The sequence below is a fragment of the Mirounga leonina genome, unplaced genomic scaffold (genome assembly GCF_011800145.1).
Source record: "Mirounga leonina isolate KUSES-001 unplaced genomic scaffold, KU_Mleo_1.0 Mir_82, whole genome shotgun sequence".
Taxonomy (NCBI): domain Eukaryota; kingdom Metazoa; phylum Chordata; class Mammalia; order Carnivora; family Phocidae; genus Mirounga; species Mirounga leonina.
Window position 1 is genome coordinate 39,831,204 of NW_023270825.1, and position 17,610 is coordinate 39,848,813.

At 40.7% G+C, this 17,610-nt stretch overlaps 1 protein-coding gene across 2 annotated transcripts in view; it reads right to left on the reverse strand.

Annotated features, from left to right (window-relative positions):
- The window catches only part of DAAM1 (dishevelled associated activator of morphogenesis 1), a 164,581-nt gene that overhangs the window by 37,917 nt on the left and 109,054 nt on the right, over positions 1-17,610 (reverse strand). For both annotated transcript variants that reach the window (XM_034992415.1, XM_034992414.1), the window contains 12 exons: positions 17,319-17,390; positions 12,010-12,104; positions 9,613-9,946; positions 8,911-9,021; positions 8,684-8,787; positions 7,434-7,500; positions 7,124-7,241; positions 6,557-6,695; positions 6,212-6,270; positions 3,013-3,200; positions 2,161-2,460; positions 1,740-1,847 (listed from right to left, as the gene is read on the reverse strand). In XM_034992415.1, coding sequence (XP_034848306.1) covers positions 1,740-1,847; positions 2,161-2,460; positions 3,013-3,200; positions 6,212-6,270; positions 6,557-6,695; positions 7,124-7,241; positions 7,434-7,500; positions 8,684-8,787; positions 8,911-9,021; positions 9,613-9,946; positions 12,010-12,104; positions 17,319-17,390 — 1,695 coding nt within the window. The remainder of the gene's footprint in view (positions 1-1,739; positions 1,848-2,160; positions 2,461-3,012; positions 3,201-6,211; positions 6,271-6,556; positions 6,696-7,123; positions 7,242-7,433; positions 7,501-8,683; positions 8,788-8,910; positions 9,022-9,612; positions 9,947-12,009; positions 12,105-17,318; positions 17,391-17,610) is intronic.

Below are 17,610 nucleotides of genomic sequence, written 5' to 3' on the forward strand. Positions count from 1 at the left end.
TGGCCCAGTATTGGTGACTAAAACTGAAGTGGGAAATCACTTGGATGTGTAATGAGGTCAGAAGATCATTTGAATCTACCAGGAAATTTGTTAAATGTCCTGTGACTTCATGTCAAGGCCCAGAGAACACCTTCCTGGGTCAGCAGAGAAAGACAGAGTGAGGAGGCCCATTGCAGTCAATCAGGAATGAGTATGATCCAAGCACCTGCCATATGAGGGCCCTAAAACATACCCTTTGTCCTTTGAAAGTTAAAGTGTCTGGCTTTCTACTGGACATGTCTTACCATCTTTTTCTTTGTTTTCCTTTGTGTGTACAACCGCTTCATACTTATGGGGGAGGGAGGGAGGTCCCAGCTGAGGGCTCCTGTTTTAGGGTCATGCTACCATAGCAGACAACTACCTGCATTTTTGTACTTTACTAACATAGCCTAAAATGCACTGCGGAGAGGCTTTCCCTCTCAGTGAAAATATTCTGGCTAAAAGGCATACACTACCTCTTCTCTTCAATTTCAGATACATCAAAGGTTTTGAAATAAAAACCTGTCAGCTTTTGCTTCTCCCCAGTCTCAGTCCATCTTCTCCCTGGTGCTTGCTCGTTCTGTTCTGAGACACTCTTTCTTGAGAACCAGGCCCAGCCTAAGCAGACCAGGAAGTGTGCAGCTTGTCTGAGGATGCCCCCCCCAACCCCTGGGCATGATTCATGCAGGCATTAAAGGTCTCGCAGCAAAGCCCAAGGAAAGCCCCTGGGCAGATGCCTGGCATCCATGCGTTCCTAGTTAAGATGCGCTCTGCTCTCTGCAGCATCTCTTCAGTCACCCTGAAGAATCTTTCTGCTCATACTCTAGGATACAATGTTGCCCTTTCCAGGTGTCTGATTGACTGGGACTCTACTCCCCCTTTTCCCTGTTCTTCTGAAATTCTCTGTACCCAGCCACCTTCCTGTGACCTCTTCTGGTCTACCGTTAGGAGGATCTACTAAGATGCCCTCTCTAGGAGTAAGAGGTACCACCCAGATGTGACCAGGGCTTATGGCGTAATGCTCACTACCTGGCCACATCGACACGGAGAGCCAGAAAGCACCAAGTATCACTAGTATTCTCACTAGCACCACAAACGCTCTGTTCATGTTTCAGAAGCTTCTCTGGTCCTCTCCATATCAGTGCCATCCACCAACTTACTCTGCCTTCCCAGCCCCACTTCTGAGTCTATCATGTTCATGACATACAGTCAAAACTCCTCTCCGAGTTTCTAGCTAGCTGCCAAATTCTAGTTATCTACAAGCTTCTGCCCTTCTAAAGATTCCATCTACTTCAGAGCAGTCCACTTCCGATAATAACCACTTTGATATATATATTTAAAAGCCAGATAAACTAAAATGGCTTGAGAAACAAACCCTGTGAGGGGGCAATACAAGTTAGGTAGCTCTCCTAGTAGTATATGCTCCTGGTGACCCATCTGGGCTAAGCACAAGTGATAACAATAATATACAGAACTCCTTCCATCAATGGAGACAAGGGTATGAGCTTCAACACGTCACACACATAACTGACGGGCACCTAGACACACATGTGGACACATACACACCACACTGCTTGGCAGGAACGTACCAGGGTAGACCCAACAGCCTAGAACTAAGATGCCTATCACATCATGGGGTGGCAGATGGCCCAGGGACCGTGCACAAGGACATGATTTTTTTTTTTTCCTCTTTTAGCATTTTGGAGAGCACATGTTGTTACCTGCTGTCTTTGGTAGGCAGAGAAAGTTCTTTCCAGGTCTTCAAGATCTAGAATTTTGAAGACTTTTGTATCATCAATTTCAGTCCATACTGTGCCTTCCAGTTTATTCTGCAAACAACAAGTTAATAAGTTCTAGAGTTTATAGTTATACACAAAAAGAACAGACGTGGTTATTTATTTATTTTTCTTCAAAGTGTTGCTATCCCTAATTTTTCATTCTACCAGATGCTCAAAGGGGGCTGGCTTCAAACAACACGTCATTTATTTCAGTTTTATCACGTAAATATCTGAGCTAGTGAGAACCCAAGTCCATACTAGAAAATGAAATCATTTCATAGTCAGGGCTGTTTCCCTTTTCAGGCACAACATAGTGAGCTGCTAATGCTATCCATTAGAGGGAAAATTAGAACAAATGGCTTACCTCGGGCAGCTTAGACCAGTTGAAGGATTTCAGGGCATTTGTGGGCTGAGGAATGTTTTTCTTCTTGAGTGCCAGACCCAGTGGAGCACCAGGAGGTGGCATGATCCCCCCTAAGGGAGGCGGCCCCGGGGGAGGGGGAGGGCCGCCTGGAGGAAGGGGAGGGGGCGGAGGAGGAAGCATCCCACCTGGCAGGGGTGGAGGTGGTGGGGGCGGAAGGAGGGACCCTGGTACAGAGGAAGGAAAGGGCCCCCCTGGGGCTCCAGGTGAGGGTCCACCTGGGATTGAAGCACAGACAGCTCTCTGAAAAGGTAAAAAAAAAAAAAAAAAAAAAGACAAGAGAAGATCAGTGGAAGACGTAAATTCATTGGATGATTCTGAGAGTCTGAAACTTTGCCTAAAATGTGTATTATAGAGAAATTCACATTTCTGAGAAAATGGGTTTAAAGGGGCAGTAAATCAAATGGACTTTAGGGTCTTCATGGACGACTGAGGCAGCTCTTTGTATTTCGGACCTCAGTGCTTATCTGTAAAGCATTCATTCATTCATGTATCTCTCACTTCTTGTAACATCATGGTTTGGTTTTCACAGAATCAGTTTTCATTTTAAGAAGTCAATGTGATTTTGCTTTGCTCTGATTAGAGGATCTGTATTAAAAACGCACACCCCACACCGCCTCTGCTGCCTAACCCACACAATAGCAGAGGGAGTGAGTCTTATAACCACTGTGATAAATCACAAGGATTTATTCCCCCAGGCAGAAGCTGTCTGCCTAAGGTGAGGGGCTCCAGGGTAAGTGAGGCCTCGGCAGCTGCCCAGGAACGGAAGACCCGGCCCGCGGCCCCAGCCCTCACCCTGTTGAGCTCATGGAGCTGTGCCGTGAGATCCACCACCTGCTGCTTGACTTGCTTATGCTCACTAGTCTCCTTTTCAAGTTTCTCTTTCATTTTATTTAAGGTCTGCATCATCTCCTCCTTCTCTTGGGTCTTGGCATCACATTCACGCTCCTTCTTTTCCAATTTCTGTTGTAACTCATTGTGCTCTACACAAGAAAACAATGGGACATGAAAACAGGGGACTCTTCAAAGCTGAAGTGCTTTCTCTAAACAGAAAATTGGCTGAGGATGATTGTGAGGCTCTTTATTGGGTAAATATTATTCCTCTCCTCCATCAAAGGGAGCAACTTGCAGGCTCAGTGGTGTTCGCACTTGGAGGGGTCCTTAGATGAACAACGTTATTAGCTACATTTTGTAAAATACGGGAGAGACCCTAAAGTCACAGTTCTGAAGATGGACACTAGTGTGAACACCTATTTGTGGAGGAGAATAGGGCTTGTTTGGTACTTACTTCAGGATCCTGTCATAAAAATGGCCCTTTAACCACTCTAGGGAAAACAAATATTAAAAGGGCCTCTTTTCACAAATTAGAAATGAGAACCAGAGAAGCCATTGTTTATTAGCTAGTTTGCTGGCTCGTGTCCAATGAGCACACGGCTGAAGGGGAGGATCTTGCTCTGTGAGGAAAGGCTGATGCCAGACGGCGTCTGTCCCAACACGGAGTCCCCTCTCCCATTCTCCTCTCAGAAGGCTACTTGGACTTGAAGTATTTCATGCTTCTGATAAATAATTCTTAAAACTTGTGAAAGCAAATGTTATCATCTCAGCATTAAAAACCTTAAGGGCAGGGCATGAGAATCACCATAATCTGGGGAGAAAAATATTAACTCTCTGCTGTAGTTTTACTGACTCCCCAATCCTGCTCTAATGGAACAAGGCATCCAATTTAGCCAAATGCTTATTTACATTGCCAGTATGTCTGCTGACTCCAGTCCCTCACAGGAGTGAGGGGCTTTGGGAAGAGGACTGATCAAGTTTAGGCTGCAGATTTTCATTTCAAATACTTGGCCCCAATTCCTACTCTTTTTATTTAGTAAACGCACTAGAGATATAATCCACTGGGGCAGAGCTACACAGAATTGGTCTCTATTTCTGAATCTGATAACACATTGAAATTCTTGCTTTCTCTGTCTCTTACTTTGAGTCCCCCCAAACCAGTTTACAGAGAAGAGTTCAAGCCTAAAGCCTTGAGGTTAAAATAACCATCAGCCCACTTCTACCACTCTGCGAATGCATCCCCAACTTCTTCAGAGATGTGTCTAAAAACGACCTCACTGCACCCCATTTTCCTTCTTCTATCTCCATTTCATTTCTCTTCCTCAATTTTAAGACTTGCCTCTTATCATTGGTCCTGAAGCTTTGACAAATCCAGCTGTGCTTCAGAACCACCTGAGAGATTTTAACATTTTGGGAGTCTGTTCTATGGGTTGGGAGGATAGGGCTTAGGAATTTGTTTTCAAATGCCCCTTAGTGGATTCTGATGTAATACAGGTCTGGTAAGCTGCTGCTGAAAGGATTCTCTCCACAATGGACATCCATTTATCTCCACTTTTCAGGTCCAAAGAACTTCCCATCTCCTCACAGCCTCCACACTCTGATTCATCAACGTGTGCCCTCTTTAATACAGCCTTGCTACTTGAAGCTTTCAGAAAAGAGTTCATTTTATCTACAGCACCTCCTTTCTTACACACCCCCTGTGACCTTACTGACCTTGGCCATTACCTCTTGTACACCTCAGAATCCTACCACAGTCCCTATCATTTACTGTGCAACCATATGTGCCAGGCACTACGTTGGAGTCTCTGTATTTGTTTTGTCATTTAATCTTTATAACAACCCTGTGAGTTGGGTGTAACGTGCATCTTACAGAGGAGAGTGGAGAAGAAGACATGACTCCTTACGCACACACCCAGAGCCCAGCACAGTGCCTGACACATACAGGCATTCAACAAGCATCCACTGAACAAATGACTGAATGACTCCAAAGCTTCTGTCCTAGGTACTCTCCTCAGCTTGCACCCCTGAATCCCCATGCTCTACAGTGTACCCCTAAAGTACCACCCGACCATTTTCTCTTCATTATAATCTCTCTTTACCCCAACCTTTTAGTCAGTGTTTCTCTTCTTTCTATAGCAGTTTCTGGAATCTATTAATGAAAATGTATGTGGCAACCTCACTTATGTGAGAGCAATCTGAATTCACGTGAGGAACCTGTAACAGAAGTGTACTTCACATGCGGTATTTTCTGCTCTCAGTGGTGGCCCTGCTTTTCTGCTCAAAGGAAAAGGACAAATGTGATGAGGGAAAAGGAAATGCTTTGGCATCTCTTGGACCCTCTTTTCAACACACTAAATATCGGGGTGAGTGCTATTGTGTTTCATTGGCCGTGGCTAAATAACTTGGACAAGGAAAAGGAAATCAGTTAACCAGCATAGTGAAAGAGCAGAGGCCAGGAATAGGACTGTTTTTACAAAAGGGCCAACTTTAGTTGCTAGTATTTTGAAGGAAGTGGGGCAACTTATGTCCATTCTCTGAGCTGGCACAGTGATGGGCACAAATGACCCTCCTGGCATTTGATGCTGAGTGTTAATACCCAAGACATATTCAAATACTCACCAAGAGCTGGTCTAAGAATGTCTCATAATGTATGTATCAACAATGGTCAGTAATTTCTACATGATTTTTCTGTTCATAACTGGTGCCAAATAAGGTCACATGGTGAATGGGACTGCTGAAACTAAGTGGCCTGGGTTTCTCTTTTAAAATTCTGGGTCATCCCTGGTGTTCTTTATGACATTTCTTAAAACATAGTGTGACTTGACAAACAGTTATGGGGCGGGGGGAGGGCTGGAAGGAGTAGTAGTTAAGAAAATTTGTATCAATGAATACCAAACAGCAAATGCTACAAACTCTTCCAAAAAAATTTACATAATTATAATAAAAGGAAAAAATATTTGGCAATCAGCAGGACAACTAAAATAGCTCGATTCAAGAGAAAACAGGGCAAAAACGCCCTTAAGACATAGAAAAGGAAAGACTTTTTGATGCACTAAAGTCAGTAAGAAGTATCAGCACAAATTTCTAAAATATACAGAGAACAGAGTTGCCCAATAACCAGTAACATGGCCTCTTCTCTTGTCGGGGCCTCATTATTTACCTTTTCTCATCTTTTCCGCTTGTTCTTTCCACTGCTTAACTTCATTTTCATTAACCAACCTGTATAATAGTTAAAGGAGTATTCATTACAAAAAACCATAAAAGGCCCACTGCCAAAATGCATGCTCTCTAGGTACAAAAATAGTCCACTGCACAGAAAACCCTCAGTGTGCATGAAAGCCATTTAAACCCGGACGTTACTCAGATATATTACATATGTATATATAGGAACTCATATTTGACGTCTAGAACATTTCAGTTCTCCCAGCTGCTATTTTAAAGTAGGATAAAATAAATATCTTACACGGTGACTATTATTTCACAGACCACAAAATAAGAAACTTACATTCGTACGACATTCTTAATATTAAAGTTTTCCAAAGGTGTGGTGTCGGGGTCCTGTCCTTTGTCATTTTGAATAACTATTTGCTGTATAATTCTATCTAGTAGTAGCCAGTACTGAACGGTGTTGCCACTTCTCTTGTCTAAAAAAGAAAAGAATGGAGGAAAAATACTTGAAGTTGTTTCTAAACTAGGATGAATATTTTTCAATAGCGGTCACCCACTGGAGCCACAGAACCAGAGATGTTTACAACATCTGCACCAGCACTTCCCAAAGTTTCTGGAATTCTGACATGCAATGATCATTTATGTGACTGAGAGGCATTTTCTATCCCTTTTGAAATGTGTTGCAAGGCATATATTTATTTTTAAAATCAAAGTAGGTTATAATTCATCTCAGTTTTGGAATGTCACAATACCCCTTGAGCTGTGTGACACTTTGGACTGTCACAAAACCAAGGTTGGAATCCCTGGTGTGCACCCAACCTAATCAGCACTGTTCAGAAGACAGAGTCCTTTGGATGATGTCCAAACATTTGAAAACACACATGTAAGTCACAAACACACTCACAAGGCATTTGGAGGCAGTGGTGCAGGATGGACATGAAGTGAGGGTAAGCTTCACTATGGGTCAGCCTCTTCCTGGTCAGCTCAAACATCTGAGTCGCACTTTTTGTGTCTATGTGAACCTATTCCGTATGAAAAAGAAATCTAAGTCAAACACCCAATATCCTCAATACCTGCAATGCAAGGTAAGCAAATCCAAGGTAAACAGAGCTAATCCTCCAGGTATACCAAGTCCATGTCAACTCAACACACATTACAACAGGGAAATTCCTTGAGTTGATGAGTTAAATCAGAATAATTGTGAGCATACCTACCAGTTCAAATCTTTTGGCAAATTCTAGTTCATCTTCATTTCGGAGCATTTCAAAAAAATCTAAATGTCTGAAATCCAATAAAAGAGAAGCTATTAAAAGTAGAACATCCTACAAACATAAGCACATGGGAATCAGGACATTAATACTAAGACCTTTCCTGAATATTCAGATTTCTCTAAAAGAAATAAGACAACAAAATTTGAATGCCTTTGCTTAACTATGTTCTAAGGAAAAAGACATATTCTGACTGAAATGAGATCACAATAAGAGACAAATTTAAGAGCCTAGGATGCCTAGTACATAGTAGATAATAAATGTTTATCAAATCCAAAAACAGTCAAGTCCAGATTCTGCTCACAGACTCCCTTTATGGAAAAATGAGCCCACATACCTACACTTGCCTGATTGATGAATTAAGACCACAAAAGAAATATTCATGCCATTCACTTATTCATTTATTGAACCCCTACTATGTATTTTAGATACTGGGGATGGTAAGTTCTATGAAGACAAACACATCAGGGTAAAGGGAAAAGAGAATGATGGGAGGTGAGGTGAGTTGTGTACACACACTGGCTGGAAAAGGTCTCTCTGAAGGGAAGAAGGAAATAAACAATTTGGACATCTGTAGGAAGATCTTTTAATGCTGAGAAAATAGCAGGTGCAAAGGCCCTGAGGCAAAAGTATTTTGACATGTTCATAGATTTCCAAGGAGAAGAGCATGTCAGAGTGCATGAATGAGGGAGGGGAGCAGTAGAAGGAAAGATCTGAGAGCTAGTGGGATATCTTAGAAATAGTGAAATGATTGCAAACAAGAGCAAATGAACAAGAGAGTGAAAATTCACATTCACAGAATGCCTATCATGGTGCCAAGTGATTCCATGTTTTATAGTTAATCTTCATAACAGCCCATAAAAGATAGTGGTCATCATTATCATCATTATTATCACTATTTCTTGGGGGGGAAAAAAAACAACCAGTAAGATTCAGAAAGATTGAGTAACTTGACCAGAATACATAGCAAGTTAAGGGGTAGGACAAGGATGTGGATTCAGTCTGATGCCACAACCCGCATTAAGTTCTCTGTACGCTGTGCTGCTTCTTTCACTGACAAAGTCTTAATATAAAAGCACCATTCATTGAACTAATATTTGGGGGCCAGCTCCTTATGTTACAGAAAGGTCACATGCAATTCACAGGCACTGCGTACACGGAAAAAGCATGAATTAGATGATAACAGTCTGACTTACCTATCTAATGTTGAATTTTCATGTTCCCTTAATTTATCTATTACAGGCTGAATTCCTAACATCAGAAATTCATAGCGAAGATGAAGTCTAAAGTCCAAACTTTCCTGAAAGTGAAAGGGTGATAAAACACATATTTATGCTTTTTGGACTATGTACATAGAAATCTTTTTAAAAAAGATTATTCTTTAATAATGCATGTTTTCAAGAGTAGTACGGAAGGCTCTTACCACTCCTGCACCTTGGCTTAGCACTGCATTGATGAAGGACATGATGGCAGTCTTGAGACTCACTTCATCTCGATACCGCCCTGTGCTTTTATCCAAGTCATTAATCAACGTCTATAAAAACAAAGGACTGAATCATCACTAATCTTACGCTCATTTTATTAATTTTTATATTCGGAAGTAAATTTTTTAAATCTTGTGTTTAGTCAGAATTACATTAATCCATAGAAAGCCACCTTTTATTTTTCCTAAAATTAGTTCAAAAAACTCTTACTTTCAAACTTCCTACCTCACCTATGTTCATTTATACATGTATACAAAATACAAAAGACTGCGCTTTGTAGACTTGGCTTGCTTTTTATATTTGGGTATAAATACGGTGACAGGATCTCACTGTTTATATTGATACTAAATCAAGAATGGCAACCTGTAAGACTTTCAGGGAACACTGCATTTAGTGAATTCAAAAGATACCTGCTACAGCATGTGTAGGAAGCAGGGTCATATTTTCAAATTCAGTAAATCTAAAATCCCAGGTTGATCAACTATTGAAAGCATATTATACTCTGGTACTAAAACCCAAGAGGAAGGAAACACTTGAGTCATCACCACAGAGGGAAATCTCAACTTATGTTCCCCCCCTCAGGGCCAGGAAAGCACCTGTCAGAAGGGGTGGATGACAAAGCGTAGAGCGAGCATGCCCACCTGAAAGCGGGTTCTTTCACTGGCATACTTCTGGTAGTGCAGCATGGCCTGCAGAACCTTCTTGTGGCCCCCGGGAACCAGGCACACGGCGCCCAAGATTTCCAGCACGGCCACCTTCGTTTTAATGTTCTCTGTGCTCAGACTCTGAGCAATCACATTAATACTCTCAGAATGAGCCAGGACATGAGCCCGACCTTGAGAGTTGTTCATTAGCGCCTTTATACATCCAATGAGAGAGGTATGTATTCGAGACTCTGAGGTCTCGTAGTCCATGGTCTTTAGAAAGTTGAGAATACATGACAGGCCATCCAAGTCGATGAATCTGGTTACAAACCTGGCAGGAGAAGAAGGTTAAAATGGATCAGACCTAGGTCTCTTTGGAATTTTCTAATAGCCCTTAAAGGAAAAGTTTTGCAGGGGCAGGAGAAAGGAAGATGTATTTCCTGAAGTACCAAAGACCTAGATGGATGAAGTCTTCTTAATTCCTGACCTCTTCCTCAGCACAAACCCAATGGTCAGGTCTACCAGAAATGTGAAATAATATCTATTTGAGATAAACAGATCTCAACCGATACAAAAAAACAATGAACAGATCATATAACCACAGTAAAATCAGGAACAAGAAGACACTCAGAATATGTGTCTTAAGTTAAAGTCATCTGCTGATCCTGTGTTATCATAGCATCCAGCCCCTAAACACCTTTATGTTAACCATTGACCCGTATCAATGAAAGTCAGAGCATCCTTAAGCTCCAGGATATTTGTCAAACAAATGATAATCTATATTACTAACATTTTGTAGCAAACTCTTCTTTTGTAGGACATGCTACTGGAATCCCTCTATGTAAAACAAATAAGGGGCGCCTGGCTGGCTCAGTCCATAGAGCATGCGACTCTTGATTTCAGTCTTGTGAGTTCAAGCCCCATGATGGGCCTGGAGCCTACTTAAAAAACTAAATAAATAAACGGCTAAAACAAAACAAAAGCAAGCCTTTGTTACTGCATATTAATTGATATCCATGGCATTTATTTACTGTAAAGTTGATCAGTGAGAATCATTCACGATGCACATATACATGTGAAGTTCTGAAAATTTCAGAAGTAACATAACTTGTTTATATGACTGCTCCAGAAATTTCCAAACTTATTTAGTCTTGGATACCTATTAACATCTGAGAATGCAAACACACACAAATAGGGACACACTGATGTAGTTAGGATTGGCTACAAAACCTCTGTCATACAACTGCATAGAATTTTTGATAAATCAGTATATTTTTCTTAGTTAGCATTTTATAGTCAAATTAAGAAAAGGAAATCTTTATTTTCCAGCCATTCCATGCAGTCACACAACGCAGATATAGTCCAGCTGGTTAAATCAACTGGCTTCATTCACAGCTCCTACGTTAATGAAATGTACCTAGAAGCATCCCAATATCCCACCAAACCTTAAAGACTAATTAATGGAAAATGAAGGTGTGGGAGATACACAGCGGAGGCTGACTGCCCATCTCTTTTAAGCAACAGTTTTATTGAGATATAACTCACATGCCATAAAATTCATATTTTCAAACGTACAATTCAGTGATTTTCACAGAGCTGTGCAATCACTGACATCATCTGATTTCATAACACTCTAGTCTTCCCCAAAAGACCATTTCCCCCCCTCCCCAACCCTAAGCAACCACTAATCTTTCTGTCTGTATAGATTGGTCTTTTCTGGACATTTCATATAAATGGAATCATGCAGTATGTTGTCTTTTTTCATCTGGCTTCTTTTACTTTGCATAAATATTTTCAAGGCTCATCCATGTTCTAGCATGTTATCAATAGTCTATTCCTCTCTAGGACTGAATAACAATTCATTGTATGGATATATCACATTCTATTTATCCATTCATCAGCTGATAGAATTTGGGTTGTTTCTACTTTTTGGTCATTATGAATACTGTTAACATGAACATTCCTGTTCCCTCGGCTATATATCAAGGAGTAGAATTGTCCAGTGATAGAACAACACTATGTTTAACATTCAGAGGAACTGTCCAACTGTTTTCCGAAGTGGCTGCACCATTTTACTTTCCCACCAACAATGTACAAGGGTTGCAATTTCTCCACATCTGCACCAACACTTGCTAGTCTCTTTTTAAATTTTAGCCATTTTAACAGCTGGCTGTATATCTTTAATTGAAGAAAATCAATTTATTCAATGTTCAATGATTAAAGTATTTCACCCATGATCCAATGGAATGCTTTTAATTTAAGACTTCCTTAAAAGTTTGGCTATTGCAGAAAAAAGAAGAAAGTAGGGTAGGAAAGAAGGGAGAAAGAAAGGACAGAAGAAGAAAAAAGAAAAAAAGAGAGAGAAGTAATACATGCTACCCAAGAAAGAATTACCTCATTGGTTTTGTCCTTAGTGCTGTCTTCAAACTCTCTATAGTTTTACTTCTCTCTTCTTCCTCTTCCTTCTCTAAAGCCAGGAGAGATTTTCTCTATGCAAAGAAAACTGAAGTTACCTCTTCAAATTCTATGATTTAATTAGGGTACAAGCAAGACAAGTCCACAGATTACATGCTAATATCACTTTTAATACAAATAAACAATCAGTACATCTATGACTAGGGTTGCTATAAAACCAAAATATAGAGCAAAAGTACTAAGAATTCCAGATTTGTTATCTCTATTGAAAGTTCTTTCAAAATTTAAATAAAGCTTTAAGAAATGTTTAGAATCTTCAGTAGAGATAACTACACTCTGATGAAGACATTACTATTTATATTTGATAGAAAGAGGGTTGGATCTGCAGTTAAATACAGCATTCTGGCAAATGAAGTTAGTAACATTATCACACTATCAAACCAAGGCAGTTTGCGGAATCCTCAAGCCGAAAAGTAGAATCTTTTACACTTTGTGTTACATCAAATTATTTAACAGGAACAATCAAATCGGACATGATACTAAGATGGACAATTCTTTCAGAGTAAATACTTAACATCACTTGGAAATTAGGCTGTGGAGTGTGTGTGTGTGTGTGGGGGGGGGGTGCTTACACCCTCCCTACCGGGGATCTTTGAGCAATGCTTCCCAAACTTTAATGTAGACATGGATCTCCTGGGGCTCTTGTTAAAATGAGGGTTCTGATTTCGTGTGTCTGGAGGGAAGCCCAAGATGCTGCATTTCTGACTAGTTTCCATGCAGTGCTGATGTTACAAGGTCTATGGGCCACACTCTGAAGAACAAGGCTCTAAGGAAACAGATCTCAGTTGACATTACAGTCATGGATGCTAGTAAGGTTTATCTTTGTGAAAAAGTATTTTCCATTCCTTTAAGCCCATGATCAACTGGTTGTACTGAAAGTACCCTCAAGTCTTAATGGCCTCAGGAGCCTCCACCCACAGAACCACTGGTCCCTTGCCATCATCCTATTCTGAACACATGCTATTCTTTTTTTTTTTTTAAGATCTCAGTTTCCTTACCTGCTACCAATTCTGATAAAATGCGAGGCTGGGAAATAGGCTGGGGTACTGGGGGGAAAAAAAGTTTGTTTCTTATCCCTGTGTCTCAATGATCCAGTCTCTCCCTTTCTTTCAGGACCGCAGATCATCAAAGGGTGACTTTACTTCATTTTTTCAAGTTAATAGTATCAGTAGTAAGTAACTAAATGTTAATTAAAACCTAAATTTGACTTCACAATTAGGAGGGTTAAAGCTCCAAACAAAGAAATATATCAGTATCATTTAAGGCAACTGAAATAAGAATCAGTAAAGTCTTGTTTTTCAAACGTGTTATTGTTTCCGCTGACCCTGTCCTCTTGCTGGTGATGTGCCTGGACAGCTGTGACCAGAGGACGGCAGGGGAAGAAGCTGTGTGCAGAAATAGCCAATAAATTTCTTCACAGCTCTGTGAGACCCATTCCCTGGAAAATTCAGCCCGAATCCAGCCAAGTATGTTTAATCTCCTATGGCACAGCTGAACTCGTTTTAGACTCTGAAGCAATCACTTTGAATCTGCAGCTCAGAATCAAGCCATTTATGAACATCACTGCTTGTCCCTAAGCTTAATCACACAAAACTATACCCAAATTAAAGACACGCAATCCTTATTATGGCTCACTAATACCAAAGAAAGATGTACGTATTTATTCTTTTAACATTGGAGTGTGTGGAACATCTGAATAAAGACAGACTACATTAAGTCTCTCGCTAGTAGAGCTGGGAGATTTATAAAAAGTCAAGAAAATTGAATTAGAATTTCCTTTCCCAGTGTCAGGACCATTACCTTCCTTTCAGGCAACACACTCTTTTCTGTATGTGATAAAATTAGATTTGAATCAAAGATTGTGTTCGTTATACTGAGAAAACTGAGGATATGCAGATGAATGTGATATTCTAATGTGACTTTTCAAAATAAAATAAATTATATGAAGTCTAAAGTTTTCAAGCTTCACATTTAGGAAGAAGGCTTGATTTGCAGTTTTTCACAGAAAGAGGAGACATGCCTACCTTTCTAAAGATAGCTGCTAGGCCAACCATGTAGTATGCACCTTGGCATACTCAGGTGAGGCTTGTGGTGGCCTCCTTGGGAGCTCTATGTACTTACTAGATCCCTGCTCACCTGAGAAGTGGGCAAAGGACAAAGTGCCTCCTGGGAGAGCATCTTCTGATACAAGCTACTAAGGTGTATACTGGAACACACAGATCTGAGAGAGAGATCAAAGTGGACACGACATCATTCCTGCCTGGGGGTCTGGAGCTAAGCTCCCGCTGGAAACCTTTCACTGGTGTGAAATCAGTAAGCCAGTCTGCTAAGCACGCTGAACTTCACCTCACATCCTTCCTCCCTGAGAGCGCACGGTGAAGCCACATCCAAAGGAAGCCCAGGTCCTTCTTGAACCTGTTGCGCTGTACTTTTATTATACTGTTTTTCACTCTTTAAAAGCCAACAGATCACTCCGGGGTCCTTCAAAGAACAAAGCATTCTTGTTAAGAAGCTTACGTAACGTAACTGAACTTGTTCCACAAATGGCTTCGTAGCCCAGGAACTGCTGCAGTTCTCAACCTGGACTGTTCATCAGATTCTGGAAGCACTAAAGAAAACAGATGCCTGCCCCACCTCAGAAAAGTCGGGAGGTCGGGGCGGGGGCGGGGGGAGGGGGGCGGTGATTACCAGGCCTCTCTGACTTGCCAAAGGGTTTTAAAAACTGAGTGAGAGGAAAATTAGAATGGAATCTTTGAGCTCAGACTGATAGGTTTAAATTCCAGCTCTACTGTTCCTAATTAGATGACCTTGGGCAAGGTAACCTTTCTCCAAGTCCCAGACTCCTTTCTATAAATAGCACTTCCAGCACGGGGTGCTTGTGAAGGATTTAAAACAACACGTAAAGTGCCTGTTATACTGCCTGTCACATGCTGCGCGCTCTCAAGAGCAGTCAGTAGTCGCTAGTGATGCTGAAGACAAAGGACGATAACAATGTGGATAAATCCCCTTGAACAAATCCCTAAGATAGAGAGCTCAAGTTGAGCTGTGGGGCCATGAAACGATTTGGAGGAACTGTATGTCTTTCCAGTCCCCAGGGACAATGTCTCAGGCTCTCTGCTGTGTGTCATTGGGAATTCTCCACTACAGTTAGCAGAGAGACCAGACAGAACCACAGGAGGAGGTGGTGGCAACAAATTTGGTGAGAAAAACAGAAAATTCAGCATAGGGTTTTGGTCTCATCAGACCTCCTTGCCTGTTATACATGGAGTTCTGAGGTCTCATTAACTCAGGAGTTGTTACTGCATTTTACCTTTAACCCTAGAAAGATACCAGCTCTGTCCTTAAAGGAGCATTAGAAAGCTTTGTTAGGTGTTAAGCACATAAAGAATAGCAAAATGACTGACAATTTAATTGCCTTGAGATACTCTCGGAAAGGATTTCGGATTAGGAAGCAAATACAATTAAAATGTAGATGACTCATGAATACAGCATGGGGTTGTCCAAGGAGCTGGCCGAAGGAGAAAGGAGGCTCAAAGCACACATCACAGACCTTCTTGTGCAGGAAATGAGCCAGGCTGACTCCATACAAGGCATGGGTTAAGTCACTAAAGGACAAATTAACCTAATTGCCCCCAAAATTTGAAAAAAAGAAAATGCCATAGTATTTAGCACTTTTCCATTTATAGAAGTGAATTCATTAACGAAGAAGCAACTTCCCTTGTTACATCAAACAATGCTGACTTAATCAGAAAGAGAGACAGCCTGACCCACAGCTCTTTTTTTTCCCTAACAGCCAGGAACAAGAATTTAGAACTTAACCTCCACACGTAGGAAATGTAAATGGCTCTAACTTATTATTGCTTAGGCTGTGCACAGAAGAATCCCTGATGGTTGTCACAAGCCCCACACTTTGCTAACGTATTTATACAACTGCTGAGATCACCCTTTTCTCATCTTTGCCATTGTGTAGGAAGCCTTGGATAAGGATGTTGGATGTTATTTTCTGCAGTGCTTTTAGACTAGAAATCCTCGGGGCAAAAGCTTATGCAGTTTCTTCTATAATTTATACAGCCCCGTTCACATTTACTAGGCTGTTTATTATTCATTGTGCAAAAGCAGAAGAAATATCTTCAAAGAAAAAGCTAGAAAAGAGGAAGTTACTAGAAGCCAAGGTCTCTGAAAGTTTAGTAAAAAAGTGTGAGTGATTCACATATTCTAATCAGTTTTTAACTTTTGCAGCAGCAACAAAATATTATTGTTTTTTTTTCAAATGTCTGCCTTAAGTGTTAAGTAGCTAATTCTCCAAAAAGACCCTGGGGAAGGAAGAAAAGGAAAGGTAGAGAAAAGTATTTATTATGGAAGCTACCATCGTGCTTGGATATTATAAACTCAAAGTTGAATCTAACAGAGTGATCTTAAAATCATGAGTGTACCCACAGAGGAAAAGACTGTTGCACCACGGGCAATCGCCAGTTTTTATCGACATGAATAGGATCTGATTTACTAAGGCTCAAAGGTTGATGACTTGTTTTCTGCATATTTTAGCATATTTTAGCTGGGATCAATAGGTGCCCTTTAAGGTGCTCAGAATGCTGACATTACACAGACATCCATGTGATCAGAAGGCGTATTTTAGGCACTGAAAATGCATTTTAAGCAATTACTTAACCAAAGATTTCCCAAGGACATCTCAGCATAATTATTATGTCTTTTATTCACCACTTATTCCATAAACTCCCTTTGTTATTTATAGGAGTGAAAGAGTACCTGGCTGCCCTGTAAAATCAAGAATCTAGTAACTAAGCAAGTCCGAGGTGAAGAGGAGAATGGGAGGAGAACAGTGAAGGAATAGTTTCATTGTATTATTTTAAAATGGTATTAACTTGTAGAATAGTACTGCCATAACAACGCTCCAAATGACTGGTGAGAGCAACTGCAAGTTAAAGTTGAACATAAGCCAGATTTAGATTACATTTCCTCTTTTAACATTAAACTCACATATATTTTAGTGTGTGCTGATTTTATGTAAAACATACTGGAAAAAATCATTTTGCCAAGTACCACTGCTGCCCTCCTTCCCCTGCCCCTCCCCACCAACACTGAGTGTTTGGAATGGAGTTTGGAAAGATAATGACATTTGGTAGTTCTTACTCAAATGAATTTATTGTGCAATTGTGTGCTAAATTTGCATTTTAAACTGTGTGCCACTGAGCAGAAAGTATACCTACAGCAGCCATGGAATTGAGCTGATCGATGTAGAATTCAGGCCAACTTGTTGCTCCCTTGTTTTCTTCCTGATCCTAAACAGAAAGCAAAAAAAAAAAGTAATATACCACCAGATATATACACACAACGGCCATAAGCACATCTGACTTTCAGAGCATCTAGACAATGACCTATATAAGCCATTAGAAGACAATGATAGAAGATATTTGTCTTCAAATGTTGGCTCTGATCATCAGACTGTTCACTCACCTAGGGACAAGACAGAGTTACAGTCAGAGTTAGGTATGAGTTAGG